This window comes from Eleutherodactylus coqui, chromosome 10 (assembly GCF_035609145.1).
Source record: "Eleutherodactylus coqui strain aEleCoq1 chromosome 10, aEleCoq1.hap1, whole genome shotgun sequence".
NCBI lineage: Eukaryota > Metazoa > Chordata > Amphibia > Anura > Eleutherodactylidae > Eleutherodactylus > Eleutherodactylus coqui.
In genome coordinates, this window is record NC_089846.1 from 99,603,189 (window position 1) to 99,626,036 (window position 22,848).

At 47.9% G+C, this 22,848-nt stretch overlaps 1 protein-coding gene across 3 annotated transcripts; it reads right to left on the minus strand.

Moving 5' to 3' along the window:
• Nucleotides 1-3,169: 3,169 nt before the first annotated feature.
• On the minus strand, nucleotides 3,170-22,560 carry CSNK2B (casein kinase 2 beta). 3 transcript variants are annotated; one of them, XM_066581626.1, is made up of 7 exons: nucleotides 22,415-22,560; nucleotides 21,694-21,773; nucleotides 19,355-19,457; nucleotides 15,067-15,182; nucleotides 9,978-10,053; nucleotides 9,714-9,903; nucleotides 3,170-3,454 (listed from the first exon to the last, which is right to left on the minus strand). In XM_066581626.1, the coding sequence occupies exons 2-7, from the start codon at nucleotides 21,763-21,765 to the stop codon at nucleotides 3,364-3,366; spliced, it is 648 nt and encodes a 215-aa protein (XP_066437723.1). In that variant the 5' UTR covers nucleotides 21,766-21,773; nucleotides 22,415-22,560; the 3' UTR covers nucleotides 3,170-3,363. The 3 variants fall into 3 exon arrangements, with proteins under 3 accessions (XP_066437723.1, XP_066437724.1, XP_066437725.1); XM_066581627.1 differs by having other exon boundaries at nucleotides 21,694-21,776; nucleotides 22,415-22,541; XM_066581628.1 differs by having other exon boundaries at nucleotides 22,404-22,541.
• Nucleotides 22,561-22,848: the final 288 nt, after the last annotated feature.

Genomic DNA, 22,848 nt, shown 5'->3' on the forward strand with positions numbered 1-22,848 from the left:
ATACGCTACCCATTTGATGCATTGGTTTACAATCCATCAGTTCAGATGGGCATATTCTCATGGCGTAAAAACAGCCAGCCGGCAAAGATAGCGCTAAACTGTCTCTCAAATTGTGTATTCCGCAAGCAGAAGAAATATCGTAGCATGCTCTATTTTGCTGCGGACGGCCTCCATTGAAGTCAATGGTGGAGTCTGACCCACTGCCCATATGCAATTAACTAGCTTAGCTACAGCGAGCTGCCGTGGTCAGTTGCAATATAGAGAAATCAGGTATGCAGGGTGCCTGGCCGGGCTCAGACAGAATCTACTGCGGGGCTCCCGAATACGGAATTCGACCAGTTCGTGTGAGCCTGGCCTTAAGCCATTTTCATACTACCGAGAAGCAGAAATATCGCACGAATATAAACCCTTTAGAAGGCGTCATACACAAGTGATTTTTCTCAATGCGGGAAACAAATGGCTGCATGTCCTATCCTTTGTGCGCACACTCGCATAACATCTCCCATTGCTTTCAATGGGGCCGGCGGCAGCATCGCATAACACGCTTGATGCACGCGGTCCGTTGGGAGGTTTCTCCATTAAAAACGATTGAAGACACTACTCGATCCTCCGCTGCGGCTGTCAGCTGTGTCAGAGGATCACTACTTACCAGAAGTGATGCGAGACGGTCTGAGATTAAAACACTTCAAATCCTCGAGGAAAATAAATCGCACTCTCCTGTGTGAAATTAGCCTTAGGCCTCCTCCCCACGAACAGATTTACGCCACGTAAATTCGCGGCAAAAATCCGCTGCGTTGGCCCCTGCTATTAGGTTCTATTGAACCTAATAGCTCAATGCTCACGGTGCGGAACTCCACCGCGGAATTTCGCACCGTGAAATCTCCCGTCCTCACCCGCGGCATGCTCTATTTGCCGCGGGTGTACGCGCGGATGCCTTCCATTGCAGTCAATGGAAGCCGTCCGTTCACGCTATCTCCTGCTGTAACACAGCGGAAGATAGCGTGAAAACGCTTTCCCGCCTACCGCCGCCGCGTCATATGACGCGGCTGGTGCGTCACGTGACACGGCCGGCCGCGTCATGTGACGCGGTGGGCGTGTCACATGACGCGACGGCGGTGGGCGGGGAAGCGTCTTCACGCTATCTTCCGCTGGTAAGTATGGGGTCTCTGGGGGGCGCCGTGACGGGCTTCACTGCGGAATATTCCGCGGCGGAGCCCGTCACGCTCGTGTGAAACCGGCCTTAGAGTGAAATTAAGTCAAGTTTTCACTTTTAGTTTTTCCATTACATAAACACACACAAATGTGGAAAAAAGGAGTCTTTTAGACAATTTACTTTCCAGCAGATCTCATGCCTTAAAAGTCCCTATTACAAGCCTGGAGGTCCCTACTCAATCTCCTTCCATGTAGGAACACTGTTCTGTGTAACGCACACAGCAGAGGTCCTTGTGTGCCGCTCGCTCTCATCATAAACTGCGTTCCTGGATGTGACGGGGCAGAAGTAGTTATCTGGTTTACAAACCCATCCCATACACCCCATTAGGGAACTCCCTCTCTCTCTCTGGAGGACCCGTCCTGTTCTGCATTACATAAACACGTTGATATGAATGGACACTGTAATACTTCATGTCCCATGTAGGGGCGCTGCAGGGAAACCAAACACTTAGGGGCCTTTTACCCAGGCCGATAATCGTCCAGATTCCCGCGATCCAGAAGATGTAAATACGCAATTAAAAGTCTGCATAAAATATGCAAATGCATCCCACAATTAAGGTATGTTTACACAGAAGAAATCCCAAAGCAAATTCTCCATCTGCGCTTCCACAGCCGAGTTCAGATGATTGGGGTTGGACCCGATGGCCTGGGAGGTCCCTTCCAACTCTACCATTCTGTGAAATGCCGCACTCCCCATCACCTCCACAGTCTTTGCGCTCTTGACGCTTCTTTAAACCGGCACCCTCTAAATTAGTGGAGTGCCGCTGGTCACTTTCACATCACCTGACCAGCGGCACTAAACTTACTCGAGTCCACTGGGTGCCTGGTAAAGGGAGCACTAAGTGCGCAAAGACTTCGGAGGCAAGAAGAATGGTAACTTCTGAAATCAGCTGCAGATGTGTAGCTGATTTAGGGTCAAAATGAGGAGGATTTTGAGTGTCTTTTGCGGAAATGCAGTTAAAATAGTTAAAAGGTCCAAGAAAGAGAAAAAAAACTTAAAGAAAAAAGGCCTAATAGGAGACGACTGACCTGGTGTGAGCAGCCTACCCCAATGTGGCATCAAACCCGGAGTTGGCATCAAAATTCTATTTGCTTTGTCACGCGAGGACCCCTCATCTTCCCAGGACATCCATCGGCAGAGAGCATCTACAGGAACTCTGAAGGTGAAACGCACCTCAGTCGTATCTGATCAAGGAGGTAGAGACTCCGAAACACGTTGCGCACATGTTAGAAGCACCCTATTTATTTCTAAATAAAATGGCATTAGTCTAGAATCGTGGCTATGGGTGTCATTCCACGCTAACAGACAATTCTCTGTCATAGAATGGTAGAGTTGGAAGGGACCTCCGGGGTCATCTGGTCCAACCCCCTGCTATGTGCAGGATTTACTAAATCATCCCAGACAGATATTTGTACAGCCTTTGTTTGAACACTTCCATTGAATGAGAACTCCTCACCTCCTGTGGTAACCTGTTCCACTCATTGATCACCCTCACTGTCTAATATCTAATCTGTGTCTCCTCCCTTTCAGTTTCATCCCATTGCTTCTAGTCTTTCCTTGTACAGATGAGAATGGGGCTGATCCCTCTGCACTGTGACAGCCCTTCAGATGTTTACTGTCCCGGGACCCCCCTAAAAAGTAATTGAAATTTTGTTTAATTTTATCCTTTTATCATATTGTTCTTATTCATTCCGAACCCCCTGGACTGCTGGAACCTTTTACTTACTCTGGTTTGGTGGAAATCTGCAGCATTCCCATTATTTGTAATCCTACCCCAATTGACCTGCTTCCTGCAGAACATTCTGTCCAGTGTGAAAAGTCTGTCAATGCTCTCACCTGCATATCCGCAGACTGCTCCGCCCTCTACTATAGTTATATAGATTGAAGACAGGGTCTTCACCGTGAACTTGTACATTTTTTTTCTCATGCAAATAATTTGTGAGATCTCGGAAACTGTTCATTCTATAGAATTTTATTTAACCACAGTCGTAGGTTGCATGAACACACTTTCAACAGAACTAAAATCAAAAGGTTGGAAAAATCATACACCAAAAAAAAAAAAGAAGAGAGAACAAACACTGCTCCATGACCGATGCAACAGGAGGGTGTCAGCGGGCCGATACTGAAACCGTATTCCGGGGGGTGCCTTCTCAACGCATTGTCTTCACAGGACTTTTGAAGTTGCTGGCTGCCTGCAGTTGGAGCTGATATGCCATGGGGTGGATTTTGAAACCATATAACCTAGAAAGACAGAAGAGAGTGATGAAGCTTGTAGAAATAACTCCAGTCACAGTCATGATTTCCCTTCTTCAGTGCCATAGTTACACGATCCTGCACCGTGCGGTCACAGCGAGGCAGGGCTGTCGAGTCCGTAAGCCAAACCTCCAATTTTCTCAAACTGTTTCGTATAAGGCTCATGTTTAAGGCCTCATGTCCACGGGGAAAATCAGGCCCGCTACGGATTCTCCATGGAGAATCCGCAGCGGGTCCCTCCTGCCCCGCGGACATGAGCGCTGAAAATTGAAATTACTGACCTCTCGCACGCTCCGGATCTTCCCTTCTTCGCGGCTTCATCTGCTCTCCGTCGCGGCCGGATCTTCTTACTTCGGCCCGGCGGATGTGCTCGGCACGTAAGTTGCGTGCCGCGCGCATGTGCCGGGCCGAAGAAAAAAGATCCGGCCGCGACCGAGAGAAGATGAAGCCGCGAAGAAGGGAAGATCCGGAGCAGGTGAGTAAATTCTGATTTTGGTCTCCCGCGGATCCGGACGGCTTCCATAGGCTTCAATAGAAGCCTGCGGGAGCCGTCCGCGCGGGAGACCCGCACGAAAATGGAGCATGGTCCAGATTTTTTCATGCTCCATTTAAAAAAAAAAAAAGAAAATCACTTTTATTGACCATCCACGGGTATTTATCTACCTGCAGGTGGTCAATGCATCCCTATGGGGTGCGGATCCGCATGCGGGTGATCCGCTGCGGATCTAAAATCCTATTTTGCCCGTGGACATGAGGCCTAAGTGATACATTTACTGTAATAAAATGGTAACATCAGGCTTTTCATCACCATTATAATCATCCAGCTACAGCCCAGTTATCAGTGTTTTTGATAAATAAGAGTGTAGATTAATAGAACATTTCACAACTTTCCTAAATTCCTTTGAAGGGAAATATGTAACAAAATTTGCATTGAAATTATAATGCAGATTTTGGGAGCCCCTCTATTTGAGACCCTCGTCTATTTGCAATAGTGGAGATCACCTGAAGACCCTGCCCTGTACCAACTCCAGCTTACACTATAACTGCCCTAATAATTACTACCAGTAGTATATAGTACCAATACTACATGCACGTCACACACACACAGCTCTGCTGCATGCACGTCACACACACAGCTCTGCTACATACATTATTCGCCCCACACAACAAGGAACAGAAGCAGCACAACACTGGAGATGAAGGACCTGTGATAAGGTCACCGTCCTGCTCCACCCCTGATCACATGACGGTAACATCAAAGGTCCTGCATCCTTGTGCAGATTATGGACGGACTACAAACCCCCTGCGGCCTCAGTTGCTATGGAATACTAACAAACACCTAGCCGGACAGCAGCCGTGTGCATACAGAACCTGTGATGATGTCACCATCATGTGATCAAGAGTGGAGCATGTAACTCCCTCACTGGGAATGAAGGACCTTTGATGTCACCATCATGTGATGAGGGAAGGAGCATGTAACTCACTCACTAACCCACTGTTTCACGCACTGACGGACAAGTTGTCGTTAGTAGTTTGATATGGTATAAGCTGGAGTTCGTACAGAGCAAGAGCTTTGGAAGATCTCCGCTCTGGCAAATAGATGAGGGTCTCAAATAGAGGGATACCCATTAGAAGGTCCAGTGGGACAAACCCTTTAAGGTGAGGGCTACATAGTGACTTAATTTATTCATGTGCCACAAAATTGCAAATGACTTTGCAACGACCACAAGCCAAATGTTGGACCCTATACTATTTTGGGGGTACATACTGTATACAGTATGTATCCACTCACATCTCGTTAATCTACCATAGGTAGTCCCCGATTACAATAAACACTCCAGGCAAAACAGATATTGTGCCATACCCAGTCGTGGCCTGATAGGGGCAGTGCACGATGCAGAGATTCTCGCTTCCCTGTTCTCTGTACCGCTGCATCAAGTCCAACACTAGGTATAGTATCAGTACTGCCCTGACGGCTCTGCTAAAAGTACTTCCAATTATATCATTTTTCCTGGTATGCTTACACACACACCACAGAAACATCTGTATATATTAGTTGGGTTGCACACACTAAATTTTTTCTGGCCAACTTGTACAGCAGATTTTGCTTGTACACAGTAGCACGGAGCAGCGGCGGTCTGTACTATAGGCTGCTCACATCTACGTAAGAGTATCCAGAGAAGCGAGGCCTGTAGAATCTGGAAGGTTATTCGGCAAGACGATTATTGCGCACTCTCCCGCTCTAGATGTCATTTTTCTGTATAATTGGAGATATATTTTAAAGTCTAGCAACCAGCAGCGCAAATTATTGTGATCCATGAAAAAACCATTGCCTGTTGCTGCCACTAGGTGGCAGAGCTGTAAACAGTACATCTGCAGTATATAGGTCTGCAGGAACTTTGATCGCCCTCCAGTGGTTGCAGCAAGCAGAGGAGATCTTTTTTGGTGCAACAGTGTTCTGCACCAAAGAAATAGCACAGCAGAGCCTCAGCAAGAATGTTAGCAAGACATTGGAAATCCTTTGTAATGGGACCCGCCACCATCTATGAGCCTCACAAACTAAAATGAGACACGAGAAGACAGCGTGTGCCACCGATCAGTGGCTTTGCAGGTGGACAGTAGGACAGGCGATTATACAAAATACCCCCCCACCCTGGCTGAGGCTGGAGCCTTTGGAGTAGCTGCCCGCTCTGCAGCTACACCACCCAAACTGCGCTATGGCTAAACGGCAAGGTCCTTCCTTCAAGTCAGAACAAACCTACAAGGGGGTTAAAACCGCGGCTAGTCTTGGCCTTCAGGACGCAGTGGATTTCTGTAATTCTCCAATAAGTGATCGCTGAGTAACAACATTACACAACACGGGCCTCGGTGGAATACTCCAGCCGCGTGTCTAATAAGTGGCGTCAAACTGCTTGCATCTTCTTTCTCACAGTGAAGCGCTGAGGTCCGGGTAATGTTGTTTTACCGCAACTCGCAAACAACTCCCAAGTGACTTTTTGCCTGCAGTCAATTAGAGCACAAACTCCTATTTTACTGAATTTTCGCTTCCCATAATTAATAGGCTGATCTCCCAGCAGAGAGTGCGCTGCACACATGGGAGGGGCGCAGGAGAAAATGAGGTCATGGGATGCTGGGAAAAATCAATTAGAAGCTTGTGTTAACGAAGATCACACAACCGACTTCACAGCAGCAGAGTGTGTGAGAACGGATCCCTGCTGAATGAGGGGCCGATTATCCCGTGTGACCCCTTTATAATACAGGGTGCGCATTCAAGGCTCCGTTAGTGGGTTTTCCCATAAACAACCTGCTGTCCTCCCTCCTGTCATTCTGTACCAAAGCCCTATCCCAGATCTCTCAGACAGATAGCCCTACATGTGGTGGCCAGATAGCCGAGGACTGTCAGGAGGTGGAGGATTCATTCATCCTACCAAATTCCTACATAGGGTTTATAATATGACCACTTCTACATCGGACGTCTGTTTCCAATGTCTCACAGCTCCTGGGTGCTTTCTCCACGGTCCTCTCCCGAACTTCTGCCCTTCTACTCTGAAGTTCTTCAATACTTAAAGGGGTTGTCTCGCGAAAGCAAGTGGGGTTCAGCACTTCTGTATGGCCATATTAATGCACTTTGTAATATACATCGTGCATTAAATATGAGCCATACAGAAGTTATTCACTTACCTTCCCTGCGCTGGCGTCCCCGTCTCCATGGCTCCGTCTAATTTCAGCGTCTAATCTCCCGATTAGACGCGCTTGCGCAGAAGGGTCTTCTCCCATCTGTTCGGTCCGGCACGAGCGGCATTCTGGCTCCGCCCCCTTCTATGCGTCATCGCGTAGCTCCGCCCCGTCATGTGTGCCGATTCCAGCCTCCTGATTGGCTGGAATCGGCACATGTGACAGGGCGGAGCTACGCGATGATGGGTAGAAGTGGGCGGGGCCAGAATGCCGCTCGTGCCGGACCGAACAGATGGGAGAAGACCCTTCTGCGCAAGCGCGTCTAATCGGGAGATTAGACGCTGAAATTAGACGGAGCCATGGAGACGGGGATGCCAGCGCAGGGAAGGTAAGTGAATAACTTCTGTATGGCTCATATTTAATGCACGATGTATATTACAAAGTGCATTAATATGGCCATACAGAAGTACTTAACCCCACTTGCTTTCGCGAGACAACCCCTTTAAAAGGGGTATTACCCACGTTATCAAGTTATCCCCAACCGCAGTTCAAGCGCTCGGCAACCATCAACCGTCCCATAGAAGTTAATGGTGTGATGGGCCGCATGGGCAGCCACCACTGTCAGAATTTAGAGATGCTTCAGGGGTGATATTTCTGGATTGGTGGGGATCCCAGCAGTTGAACCCCCACAATCAAATTCCCTGTCCTGTGGATAACTTGCCAAGATGGTAATGAATACCGCTTCAGATACACATCTTCAGTTCCCTAGAACACTTAGGCTGGTCTCGCATGACCGGATTTGAATTACGGTTTCCACGATAGTTGTCCATTGCATAGGGGCTGCAGGTACCCGCTTCATCGCTAAGCGACAGTGTGGGAAATACAAAAAAACCCCATGTACTACGCATTACCGCCTGCGAGCCTCCGCAGTCATCCACAATACAGGTTAGTGCCGTACGCAGGGTCACCAGCCGGGCTCACAGATGGAATCCGCTGCTGGCCTCCCACATGCGGTATCCGACCTGCTCGTGCGCCCGGCCTTACTCCACAGATGGTTTGTTGGGAATCTTTGACGAGGTTCTACAAGAGGCTTATGACTGTTTTTCCTCTTATACTTTTCTGTGCACATAAGGTTATTATGTCATGGAAGGCCACTAATCCTCCCGCCATGGCTCAAACTAATTCTTGTATGCGCCAATGTAAACTAACTTTTATCAACTTTGTATGGGCATTCTAGGAAATGGCCATACAAAGTTGACAAGTTTGGTTGAGATGGGTTGATATATGCAGTTACTCCTTTCTCAACTCGGCTGGTAGGCTGCCAGGATGGCATTCTGATCGCTAGGGGTGTGGGCATCGATGTTGGATGCACATGGTTGTGTGTGTTTTTTTAAAGGAACGTTTACTTTGCCAAAAAAAACAAGAAACAAATGGACAGAGGAAGCAGCAGCGCCCATTGTGTGGTTTATTAGGTTTCTGTTGGTGCTGACCGGGTGCAGTCACATTATGCTGCACTCTGTATTGATTGGTCCATGGTTGGAGACAAATAATTGAGATATGTATATCTCTATCAAAAAAAAGTGCCCGGGACTCCACCCATATAGAGAAAGTAATCACTGCAATGTACCTACATTTATATTCAAGAGCGCCTCCTGCTGGACACACTGAATGCAGCATTTTTTCCCCCCCAAAACCCTTTTAATATTGCACAGATTTATGCAATGATGTAAGCACTATTCATATCAATGGAGGTGGGAGCTCTCCGAGCAGCGTCACAGGGGTAAGTCGTGTCATTTTGGACATCGGTGGTGGCTGGAGACCAGACATGTATGTATGACACATGGGAAGATCATGTGGAGTGGCGTTCCCCTGTAACGGTATGTATGGAGGAAGGGGGAATGACTGAGGAGAGCATCGCCTGCAAGACTGCATCTCCCCACAAGGAAAGCAAGAAGCTCCTGAGCGCAACAAATACTTGCAATTCAGGATCTGAAGAGACGGAGGCGGATCCGAGGAAGCTTTAATGCCAGTAATTTAGTTCTAATTTTCAGTTGACCAGATCTCTGCTTACTGTCAGGCAATAGAAACCCTCAGTGTTTACAACTAGCGCATACAATCTCGCCATGTAGCGGTGTCTATAACTTATCCAGGGCAGATATCTACCCCCTGGGAGTGAACAGTGAAGGTTCCTACTGGATGACAGCAAGCAGAGATCTTAATAACTAAAGAATAGATCCAGAAAGTATATTGGAAGTTGTATAACTTTTCCCTCTTCCATAAAAGTGATTTGCTGAGACAAGAAATACCCCTCTAATGTGACCGACGAGGACGATTAGAGACGAATACAAAGTGCCCCCTTCATTCTTTAACAGTACAGACCCTCAGCGCGGGAGGGATATTTTACATGGGCACATCACTAATGGACTCCATCCTGTACTGTGTGACCAATGAAGGAGATTGTGGACTATTGGATGCAGTCTAATTAGTAGTGGTTAGTACCCTGCTGACCAGTAGTGGCATGTCCAAGTGGGAGCTACCCCTCTTCATTGTAGCTCTAGTCACACCATCTTACCTGGGGACAAACTGATTGGCGGGTCTCTTGGGTCGATACTCCGGGTGAACCATAAAGAGCATATGGGGGAATCCAGTGCCAAAATACGCTCCATCTGTGTGGTGATGACGGGAGGACTTGGGGGTGTAAACATCCATACACTTGGGGCAGTACAGCTTCACCATCGCTTCACCGGGGATGTCAGAGAGACCTGGGAGAGACAGTCACCATGAACACCATGTCTAATGGCGGAGGACAGGAAGTAACAGAGTGGAAGGCACCTACCGATTGGCAGCATGGGCTGGTTCTCACAGTACACCCGGGGGCAGTAACCAAAGTCTCCCTGCTGATACTTCTCCAACTGCAAAGACAAGAAACGAGAAAGGTTTTACCAGGAGTCCCGGCGAGAGACGACCTAGAATGAACGCCGACCTTATAACTGTTGAGTCTCAGCCACGGCCAAAGCCAACTGCGATTTATTCACGTGGCCACCAGTATAACGTAGGCAGAAGTACCATGGGAGTCTGTCTACCTCCTGCTATACTCCCAGAAACAGCACCACCTTGGGTTGTGTCTGGTATTACATTCCAGATACACCAAATGCTTCCATAAGGCTTCGTTGACCCGACAAAAGCCCAATTGTCCTCTTGGTCTTATTTGGGCAGTATGCTTTTTGGTCCTATGGATTGGTGCAGCAGATGATGTTTCTCACCGTACAGTACAATTCATTTTACCGGACTCGGAAGGATGGAAGGCTGAGTCAACCTTGAGCCGGCTACCTGAACCAAGCGGGGAATGAACCCGCAACCTTCAGGTCGTGAGCGAGAGCTTAGGACTGCATACTACTGCCTTAATACTCTGTGACACACGAGGTTCATAAAATCAAAAAGCAACATGTAAATACAGATTAGAATTGTCCTACTACCGTGTTTCCCTGAAAATAAGAGGCTGTCTTATATTAATTTTTGCCCCACAAGAGGCGCAGTGTCTTATTTTCAATCATCGAGCGCCGGCTCTGATTGGCTGGTGCTTGATGCAAGGAGGCGAGGTATTCAAAGCTCCGTCACCAGAAAGAGCGATATGTGAGCGTAGAGGACATGGAAGCTTGCTACCGCGCTGGAGACCAAGACGAGGGACTCAGACACCGCCGGCTAGGCGAATATTGATGTTTTTTTCCCGATGTAGTTTAGGTAGGGCTTATTTTTCATGCCTCCCTGAAAATTAGGGTAGGGCTTATTTTCGGGTAAACACGGTATTAGTATGCAGATCTGTGGGTTTCCATAGTAAGGAGCTGTACAAACAAAACGGTGAGAAATTCTTATCAATTCTTATCCTATGATGTGCATTTCTATTAGATGCATTGATGCAATAAATGCCAGTTACAAAAGCGTACATACCTTGGAAGGCAGGGTGAGGGTGGAGGTGGGTTTAGGCCAAAATAACCCTCTGAAGGGCTTGTCTGGTTACCGGACAACATTCCTTCCATAAGGCTCACTGGATTACAATACTTACTCCTCATCCGCGCCGCAGCCGTGATGATTGTTGTGACAGCTGGCATCACTGGTCATTCTCCTGGCATCTGCGCTCACATCCTGGGGCACCATGATACTGAATAGTGACGTTGCAGCCTCTGATTGGTTGCAGTGGTCACCTGACTTTCAGTGATATCAGCTGTCACAACAAGCGCCAGGCCCGTGGCGGGGCTGCAGAGCTGGATGCTGTTTATTTTACTACATCGAGTGTCTTCGAAGGCATGTAGTCCAGTAACCGGATAGCCGCTTGAATCCCTCAACGCTCCATTACGTACATTTACATCACCGAGGTTCAGGGCTTGTATGCAGGGGGATCAGGAGCCGATCGTGCCACTAAAAATGCTGGTGCCGGCTGTTTCTTACAGCTGACACCTGACCCACACCAGCGCCAATCAGCATTGCCACTAATAGCAGCTGTTAACCCTTTAAATGCCACAGTGAATTCTGATAGCTGCATTTAAGTGCCTGGATCGATGTTCGGAGTCCCAATTAGACTTCAGGGTGCCATTCGGCTGCCGTGGCAGTCAGAGGTCTGCTGAAAGGGCGCAAGATTGCCATTGCAGAATGCCTACGGTGTCAAGTCATGCATGTATCGTGGTTTGATAGATTATACTGCGATCTGACAGGCAATGGAATATTACGTCATTACAGCATACAGCAGGAGCGATCATACCAACGCAAGTACTTTCTTTTTTTTTTTGTGGTTTGGTACAATTAAGATACCAAAAATATAATTCTTTCAGGTTTTTCCACTTTTGCACAAGAAAAACCCTTTTTTAAAAAAATATTTTTACATCACTGCATTCAAAGTCCCATAACCTAATTGGGGTATATACGGCTTTTTTGATCACCTTTACTGAGTTTTTTGGGAGGCACCATTTTTTTAGGGTTTTTTGTTTTGTTTTGTTTTTTTTACAAATTTTGACGTGCAAGATAAATAGTGTGTTCCATTTATTGTATGGGTCGTTACGGACACGATGATACCAAATATGCGGGATTTTTTACTTTTCAAAATTTTTTATACAAATGGGGGAAGATGCACAAGTCACCCCTCCCCCCCACCACCATTATTTTTACATTTTGTATGTCCCTGTAGGGGACTTGAACCATAGCAGCTACAATCATGCACTGCCGACATCTGTACTGCAATGCCTTATTGCACACAATAGCGATCATAGACAATGGCCCTCCATGATTACATCACGGGGATCCGATGAAGTCACAGAGGGGAAGCTCTCCCTCTGTAAACCCTTTAAATGCCACGATCTACATAGATCTCAGCATGTAGGGGGTTAACAGCAGGGATCGCTGTTCTTCTATAGCAACTGGAGGCTAGCCATCAGTAACAGCAGTCTTTTGCTGTGGGGTGACACGGGCTCAGCTTCTGATAAATCGCCATCCACTTGACGTAAGTTTATGTCCTGTTATGTTAAGTATCCTGTTATTCTAGACTAAAAATATGTTTTATTTTCTTTGCTTCCATTTGTCTTCCTTGGTGCAGCTGGAGGTGGCTCTGTACAGATTCAGTCTCCTTCCCCCTCTGGCAGCTGACAATCTAGTCCCTTTCTACTTCCCTTCAGAAGGAGTGCTCTCAGCTATACTGCCATGTACTGCAGAGCAGCTCTTCCCGATACGCAGAAAGCTATTCCTATTGGCTGCCATGTGGGGGACAGGGGATCAGTATGCAGAGTCATGGTTGTGGGGAGAGTGCCTGAGCGTATGAGTCTTCCAGCACTCATCAGGGGGGCACACTGGTACACATCACCAGGAAGAGACGCACTTTGGAGGTAACTGTCCGAACTTGGCCGTGCACCCTCTCCTACAGACTCTACGGCTTCACCTTGTTCTGTTGCATATGAAGCTTCTGTTCCTGCTTAGGACTCTTCCCCTCCTGATGAGAAGAACGGATTCGGTCCGCCATGCAAAATGATCCCTGGGCAAGTATCAAAACAGACCCGGTGGCCAGTATACAGGGTGGCACAGCCTCACACTTCATGTAGAAAACCCTGCCGGCCTCTTCTACAAACCGTGCCAAGGCAGCAGCTGCAACATGGCAACGATCCACGAGGCTTCATGTTCCACCTCCAGCCCCTCGCACATAGCACAGCTGAATGATTAATGCCTATTGATCGACCTACATCCTCCATGAAAAGGTTTTTCTCCGGCCTCCACATTACAGCAGAATACAACCACTGCAGGACGACGTAGGGAGCAAAACTGTCAGTGCCAGTTATCGAGAGGCAGTGGTGGGCAGCTGGGCATGAACTGGTCAGGCAACATGCCACAAGTGGGCAGGAAGGTGCAAGGCTGGAGGGGCATCCAGTTGATCTGTCCAATAATGGAGACATAGATTGTACCATTACTGCAGGGTCTTCATGAACGAAGATTTAAAGGGGTTTTCTGAGATTAAAGTTTCACAAGGGAAGAGTCGAGCACAAGCGCTATTGCTCATCCATATAGCAGTTGGTCTGTCTGCAGGTTGATGGATGGGGTGTTTTACCTGCCCTCTTGCATCGAAGTATATGGCCACTTTCTGGAATTTCTTTGTTTAGGTTTCCCTTTTCTGATGTTAATGTAGGGACTCCCAAGTACACGGGGACCCTTGACGCCGGTTGTGGGCTTGTATATTTTGGCCAAAATATTGACCAATACCTCGTAATTATCGGCATTTCCCAGTATGCATTAATAACATGCGGTGTGGTTTTGAATGCTGGGGGAGCCTGGAGTGCTAGTGTGGTTCATCTATGAGGTGCAGGGCAGCCCGCTGGCATCATTAGTAGGTTGTGGGCCTGCATGGTGCACTATGTGGCCCGACATCCACAGGTGTAAGTATTGTACTAAACAGCACCCCCCTTTCAATATAAGGAAGGTGTGGCTGTTCATCAGTACCTTCACCTGTGCAATGCTCCTCCATATAGTAGTTGGGTGGCCCGCATGTTAAGGGATGTGGTGCTTCGACCTGCCCTCTTGCATTAGTAAGTATATACTTTCTGAAATTTCTTTGTCGCTTTATATTTCCCTTTTCTGGGATTCCCACAAGCTCCTTCAGCGTTCCCATAACCACTGCAGGACCTTCCAGGACTGAACAGACATTTAAGAGTCGAGCACAAGTTCCCCCCCCCCCCCCCCCCCCACTTTTATCAATGTCCTTTTCCCGCAAATTAAAAATGGCTGCCATCCTGTTCTATTGTCAAAAGCCCATCCTAGAAGGCCCAGTGCAGGCCGCTGAGCACGTGATGTTGCTAAGGCACTGTCTGATTCGTCAGCACTCACAGCATGGATCAGAGGCAGTGGAAGCATCTACTATAACCCTTGCACCCACTTACCGATACCCGGACCTCCAGCATGGGCGCTTGGGTCCAGCATGGTAGTGGCATTATACCTCCTTCCTACTTGGACTGTATGGTACAGATGGCGGCTGTAGCATCAGCAGCGGAGGCGAGATCTTCTGATGTCCCACAATCCGCTGCTGTCGTCACCGCCCTCCAACACAGACCAAGCACAAGGCGCAATGCTCTCCCCCCTCACACCGCCGGTATTTATCAGTGCATCATGGGAAGTGATTATTCGCAGCAGTGTGCCGGAGATGGGATTCTAATAAACGAACCGTGATTTGGGCGTTATCTGCAGCAGCTTTCTCGCACAGGGGGTTCCCTCTGTGGCATCTATATACCTTATGGACTTGGGTCGGACAGCTCCTATAATGATCACGGACATTATTACAGACTACTAGAGCAACCAGGAAGGACAGCGCTGTGAGCGATGCCATAGTTCACCCGACAGCTCATCCGTGTAAAAGGACCATAATACAAATGCAGTAATAGAAAAGCAAAGAGTCTTACCATCTGGGCAATGCCACGGTTAGTCAGAATGTAGCGGGCATGGATCAGTCCGTATAGCATCTCCGCGGCCTGTTCAATGAGATCACTCTGATTCGGATTGTCTTCCAACTCCTCATCTGTAGTATGGAAACAAGAGGCGTGAGAATAAATGCAATATACGCAACCAACCAATCAACGTGGCCTCTGCGGCAACCACTTCACATGGTATCACAGCTGGGATGTGGCCATGTGAAGTTACATGCTGCGCAGCGATCCAAGTCTTCATCTATTTCCTACCTGGTTGTGTGTAGAGATTTGGGATTATTAACCCCTTTATGGCCAGATCTGTTTGGGCCTTAATGACTCACTAAACGTCTCCACATTTCAGCAGCCATAACTTATTTTTCCATTGACGCTGCTGTACGTAAATGTAAATTCAGCCACCGATCACTTTTTGTTCATTTTCTGCCGGCATTAAGATCATTGTTGCTTCGTTCACTAATCATGCGGTTTAAGCAGCGCTCGGTCAGTCGTCCTCATCACTTATACAGCAAATGTGAATGAATGCATGATTCTCGTACAAGGATGTATCTGCCACTATAAGCAGGCCGCCCGAGCGACCGCACATGATTGACCCGTTCAAATGTGAAATCGTTTGGTGTGAACGGATCCTCAGGCCGCTCCCACACAGCCCGCTTTTTACCGCAATTAGAACAGCGTTTCCAACGCCATGCTAATCGCGGTACGACTCTCACTGGGGCCACGCAGACTAGCGCTTGAAGGCAGCATTTCTAACGCCGCAATTTCCGAGCGCTGTCTGCTCTATTTTCGTGCGTTTTAGCACTTATGAACCCTCACCACCCATTACAATGATGGGGTGCAGTAAAAAATGCTGTGAAACGCTGTAACATGGGTTCAAAAATGCAGCGAGGAATCGCAGAAAAACGCCACGTTTCGGACCTGGTGTTTTGTGAACACGTGTGAGCGGCCTCAGGGCTCATGCCCATGGGCGTATCCGTAAAACGCCGAGGGGGGATGTTCCCGCAACATTTTACCCATTTTGTGACCAGAGACCGCATATGACACTGCGCATGCCCGCGTATCACACGCTCATGGTCACTTTTTTTCTCCCTGCTCTGTTGCAGGGCTGGGTTACATATAAAAACGCTGCCCCTTCTTAATATATTGTGTATGGGCAGAGTGTCATACGCAACCTATACCAATGTATAGGGCTCAGGCTGTGTGGTACAGAGGAATAGAGCGTGCTGCCAGCTATTTCTCTTGCATATTGATAAGCCGTGTGTACACGCTCATGTATCAATGACAGTCCATTGACTTTCATTGACTCCATTTACCGCCTATCACATGTCCGTGCAATGCATGCGTGATACGCGATGAAAACATGGACAAATGCAAGTTAAAGCTGCATCATGTAAAGAAGCCATATAAAACAATCCAGAAACGCCGGCGTCTTCTCTGGGCCAAAGCTCATTTAAAATGGACTGAGGCAAAATGGAAAACTGTTCTGCAGTCAGATGAATCAAGATTTGAGATTCCTTTTGGAAACCACGGACACCGTGTCCTGCGGACTCAAGAGGAGAGGGACCATCCAGCTTGTTCTCAGCGCACAGTTCACTAGCCGGCATCTCTGATGGTATGGGGTGCATTAGTGCCCATGGCATGGACAGCTCACACATCTTGATAGGCACAAATCAATGCTGAGCAGTATATAGAGGTTTAGAACACCATATGCCCCATCCAGACTACATCCCTTTTAGGGAAGACCTTGTATATTTCAGCAAGACAATGCTAAACCGCATATTACATCCATCACAACAGCATGGCTTCACAGAAGAGTCCGGGTGGTGAGCCGGCTGCCGGCAGTCCAGACCTTTCACCAATAAGAAACACTTGGTGTATTATAGAACTGAAAACCTGGCAAAGACGACCCAGAACTGCTGAGCAGCGAGAATCCTACATCAGACAAGACTGGGACAACATTCCCCGCCCAGAACTCCAGCGAGTCTCCCCACTTCCCAGATGAGGGGATGCTACACAACGGCAGACACGGCCCAACTTCTATGGGATGTGTTGCTGCCACCAATTTCTAAATGTGTTAATTAAAAAATAATTAAATAGAGCGACGTCTCTCCCCCCCCCCCCCCCCCTTCTGATATCTGTTCTGAATATAATATGGTTAGAGGAGACTTCCAAATAATTTCCCCCCCTTTCCATTTATTTCATTTTACACAGCGCCCCAACTTTTTTGGAATTGGGTTGTATTTATAATGCATTTGTGTCCGTCCTGGGACACCAATACATCACACTCTGTGTATATGACATAGTTAGCGAAACACTAAGGGGGAGAATTTATAAGAGCTTGGAAAACCAAATCGTGGCCCAAAGTTTGGTTAAGGTCAGTTTTTGTGCCACTTCCCAAAAGGTGCGACCTGAGAGAACGCTCAGACTGCCGCACAATATCCCTAATATCGCATGTAAGCAAAATCTACTGATTATACAAAACCGCATGACGGTGATAGAGGAACGGGAACTGCCTGATGCAAAGGAAGAGGAACCAGAGACCAAATTGCAAACCTCCGATTCCAACAAAGCCTTCGATTGCCCTGAACTTGACAAGCTGTGGCCATGCCCAAGACAAAAGGGAGTCCCGGGGCATCTGGGGCAACTCAGTCATCATATGCGAACCAAGATGCTGCGGTCAGGACCTCCAACGGTAACATGGAATGGTCAGGACCTCCAACGGTAACATGGAATGGTCAGGACCTCCAACGGTAACATGGAATGGTCAGGACCTCCAACGGTAACATGGAATGGTTACCGCCAGGGCTGCATGTTGCTCAATCGGTATGTAGAATACAATATCGGTGGAAGAAACAAACCATCTCAGATCTGCAGATGATGCAACCTCGCTGGCAGAGAGTCAGGAAGATCTCGTACAACTGATACTAAGAGTTAAAGGAGGAAGTGAAGAAGCCGGCCTAGACCTGAATATCAAGAAAACCAAGACCATGACAACAGCCGGTAACGGCACAGGAAAATCTAAATCAACAAGAAATCGAAGCGGTTCAAGACTTCATCTTCTTCGGATCGAAAATCAACCGAATCCGAGAATTAGGATCCGGAATAAAATGACGGATCGCATTACATAGCAGCAGAATGTGAAGTAGATAAGATCTGGAGAAACAAAGACATAAGCATTCCAACGAAATGCTGGATCGTCAACATCATCACCTACCCAATCACAACTTATGGCTGGGAAAGCCGGAGACTGAGGAGAACAGACCGGAGGAAGGTTGATGCCTTCATACTTTGGTGCTGAAGTAAACTTATATGAATTCCTTGGACTGCCAAGATCACAAACAATAGAGTCCCAGACCGCAGCAAACCAAAGCTTTCATTGGGGGGCAAAATTACGAAACAGAGACTCTCATGCCTCAGCCACATAATGTGAGCGGGTTCATTAGTAACATCCATAATGCTTGGAGTGGTCAGTGGCAGAAGAAGACCTGGCGGCAAAGAACATGCTGGATTAATACTATCAAAGCCGACACCAACATGCAAATAATCGAATTGAAAGCCGTACAAAATAGGAGAGAGCCAATCCATAAAATGTCCGAGATACAAGTTTCATAGGACAGCCTTAAACTGAAATTCAATGGAGTAAAATGCGCCAAATTTATTAAAAGGTGAGCGGCTTTGATCTGTCTTAATGTATGGATCTGCACCACTTTCTGGCCTATATAACAGATTTCTCAGAACAGTCAGTGGCCACGACGCCGCCACTGCCCCTGGCCACGACGCCACCACTGCCCCTGGCCACGATGCCGCCACTGCCCCTGGCCACGATGCCGCCACTGCCCCTGGCCACGATGCCGCCACTGCCCCTGGCCACGATGCCGCCACTGCCCCTGGCCACTTTTCTACAAGCAAAACGTTTCAGAGCAAAAACGGTGTACATAAAAGTTTGTGACTGGCGCCAACCACATGGCGCACATAGATTGCTAAAGTCCCCTAGCAGCAAGCTTACTGTACAGCCGGTCCTAAGGTCCCTAGTAGATCCCAAGGGGCTCTCGAATCATCTCGCCCGCTCCTGAGCGCCATGAGACAGTTAGGTCCCATAATGACCCCCAGTAAGAGGTATAGTGGGAGTCATTAATGGGTTTAGGTACACATGTGGTGTCTCTGATGACAACCCCCTCAGTAGTGCAGCCTGTAACTCGCAGCCAAGACTTCTAGACTCTCCTTCGGCCCCGCAGTACCCTGCGTCACATGCAGCGGCCACACTCACCAGGTTCGAGGTCCAGGATCATGTCCAGCGCCTGCCGATAGTGGGGGACCTGCTCGTTCAGGCCCGTCAAGTTGAATTTATCCTGAATATAATCTTCATCTACCTGCAAGAGAAGGTTACAGGTGAAATACCGAAAGGAGGAGGAGAACGCCCAGCGCTTCGTTGTCTGCAGGACGACTTACAGCTTTCAATGGTACTATGAAAAACTTAAAAAATTCTGTGGATGCAGCGATACTCTTTTTTTTAGATTTTGTTTTATTATAAGTGTGGGAAGAACGGCGGATGAACTTTTTTTTTTCAACTCCTTACGGACCAGGCTGTACCTTAAAGAGGTTCTGTCAGGAAAAAAAAACAAAAATTCATATTCCCCTGTGTCTTACGGGGCTGGTCACTGGGACACGTCGGCCACTGATTGGCCCAGCCGCATCTAACCTCTGCCACTCCCCGTGGACACCAGAGGATAAACACAGACCGGCCGACGAGAGCGCACAGGAGCCGACCCGTCACGCGCCAGATAAACAGCAGGATTAGGTGAGTTAGCTTTGTTTTAGTTCACTCTTTACAGGTTACCCTCTACAGGGATGCAGGGGAGCAGACAGAACCCCTGTAAGGGTCAGACACTTTTTAGGGATTTTACCCATGTGGTGGTTTTACTGCCCTATTTTTGATGCATTGTTTCCCCCCATCACATATAGGACCGTCTTTTAATATCCTGTTCACTGACTATTTTCCTTCTTTTAGTTTTATTGCAGGTTAAAGGCTTTAAAAAAAAGGATTTTTTAACACCAAAAAAACCACTATAAATGTTAATTTTTTTTTCTTTTTCAGTGTAAATTTACTAATCTAAAAAAAAAACAAAACCTATAAATAAATTTACACTGAAATAAAGTAGCGGAATGTTTTGATCTATAATACGTATGCCCTGTAATCCAGAACCATCGGCTTTGGGTCAGTTTCTTTTTTTATGTACATATTTTTATTTTATTCTGTAATTTTTTTTTTTTTTACTCATTTATGTACCTTTTTACCATCTATGTCCTCCATGACGTCATATAAGACATTTGGGGGACATTCACAATTTTTTTATTACACACTTTTGCTGGGGCATCCATAGGAGCCCCCCGTAGTGACAATAGTCACTGGCAGAGCTGGTCAGGGTCTTTTAGCACCCTGCAGCTCTGCTGTAACAGGGGATCCCGGCGGTCATGTGATCGCCGAGTCACATAGTGGTAGAAACACTTCCACTTTTTAATAAAAACAGCTTCTCCCCTGCCCTCCGGGTTCTCAGCTGTGGCTGATAGCTAGCTAGCTTGAAAACTCATTAACTAGCTGTGAAAAATTGGAGTTCATTAACAGCCCGTGGATTATCAAAGATCTACCTGGATTTAGACGAGTCTTCCCCTGGAACGGACTCCTCTAAGCGCATCACTTATACGTATTTTTTTCTTTTATTACCATCCACCCACAAGTAGAGCACAAATTTTATCATTTTGTTTTGCACAATATGTATTTTTTTTTGCTTTTTTTTTATAATTTAGATTTATTATAAGTATGGAAAAGGGGGGCGGCGGGTTCAACTTTTATAACTTTTTTTAAATTTAATTAATGAAACTTTTTAAAACTAATTTTTACATTTTTTTGTGGTCCCCACGGGGGACATGAACGTCTGATGCTTTGATCACTCCTGCAGTGTGATGTAATGCTACGGCATTACATTATACCGCAATATCACAGACAATCTACCTAGCCACACTTCCGGCATGGTTTGATAGACAATCTGCAATGGCAGCCGTGGGGGCGTTCAGATATCCCCTGGCTGCCACGGCAACCAGCGATCTTATCGTGGGGGAGCATTTCGAACCCTGAACATAGATCGAGGCATTTACAGGCCGCTATCAGAATTGACAACAGCATTTAAAGGGTTAAGAGATCCGATTAGCAGCGCTGCTGATTGCAGCTGTTGCAGGCGAGTGTCGGCTGTAAGAGATATCCAAAGCCGCATTGTATGGAGTGGGATCGACACCCAATCCCCGTCCATAACACCCCAAACCTCCAGGATGTAAATGTACGCCCTGTCACGTTAAGGGGTTAAATAGGGAGTACAATTCTTGTCCTGCAGGGTGCAGCAGTGCGGGTTAAAGGGCGCTGGCATGGCCATTGTGCTCTACTGTGCCCATCCAAGGAAACACGGAGGAGCCATGTTGGATCTACATATGCCCAATGGGCTGTACATTGGGGGATAAGCGGCATCAGATAGAGTACTGCCCGCTTATCCCAGCACACTGACGGGCGGACGCTTATGTCCAACTTGCCATGCTGGTTGGTTTAGCAGACCTCACCTCACAGAAGAACTCGTTGCCTCTTAACCCGCAGAACCAGCTGATCCACGACACTTCCTCTGAGCTGCTCATCTTCCTGGCTGCTGGGCAGTAAACAAGGGGTTAAACATAAGAAAGCCATGATGGGAATCACATGTAGAAGAAAGGTTCACCAACCCCATTAATGTGACCCCATAACCCGCTGACAGACATGTTTGGGCTCTACAACCTTTGTGCCCGCAAGAATATCGGCTCGATGACTGGCACCTCCGCAGAGGGTGCTGCTCTGATATATATATGTGGTCCTACTGTACGGCTCGGGGACTGCCACCTTCGCAGAGGGCGCTGCACCAATGTATATATATGTGGTCCTACTGTACGGCTCGGTGACTGGCACCTCCGCAGAGGGCGTTGCGCCAATGTATATATGTGTGGTCCTACTCATACAGCTCGCTACAGGGGGGCACAGACAGGAGGGTGGAGATCACTGTGTACAGGCACAGATAGGGGGTGCAGTTTGGGGGTACAGACAGGAGGGGGCTGAGCACAGGCAGGATGGTGGGACTCAGTGGGTAAAGGCACAGGGGGGCAGTGTGGGAGTACAGACAGGAGGGGGCTGGGTACGCGGGGGCACACATGGGGTGCGGTGTGGGGGTACAGACAGGAGGGTGGGAGTCACTTGGCACACGCGGGGTGCAGTGTTGGTAACAGCCGGTAGGGGGCGCGCTCACATCTGAGTTACCTCCGCGGACTCGGGATACTCGGCGCTTCTCTCCGGTTTCTCGGCCGCCGCTACACACAAGGCCCGGCGCTCCCCTCTCAGTGCACCGAAGAAGCCCGGAACGGAAGAGGCGGGTCCGGAAGTGCCCGTTGCACGATGGGAAGTGTAGTTCTATGGAGACGCTTCAGCTGTGACGTCATCAGTGATGTGTCGCTATAGAAACCGCCGCCTCTATGCAGTCTATAGAGATGGGGCCGCAGCAGGTGACAGCTGGGACTTGTAGTTCCCCCTCATGTCTCCTCTGCATCTTATCGTCTGTGGCTCAGAATAAAGGATGGCGATGACCATACAGTCTGGCTCGGGGGACTTCAGGCGCATCACGTGACCTGTACCCCCTTGCTTTACACTGCAGGTCACATGAATGGATGCCCCTCTGATTTCAGCTCTTGTCCCTG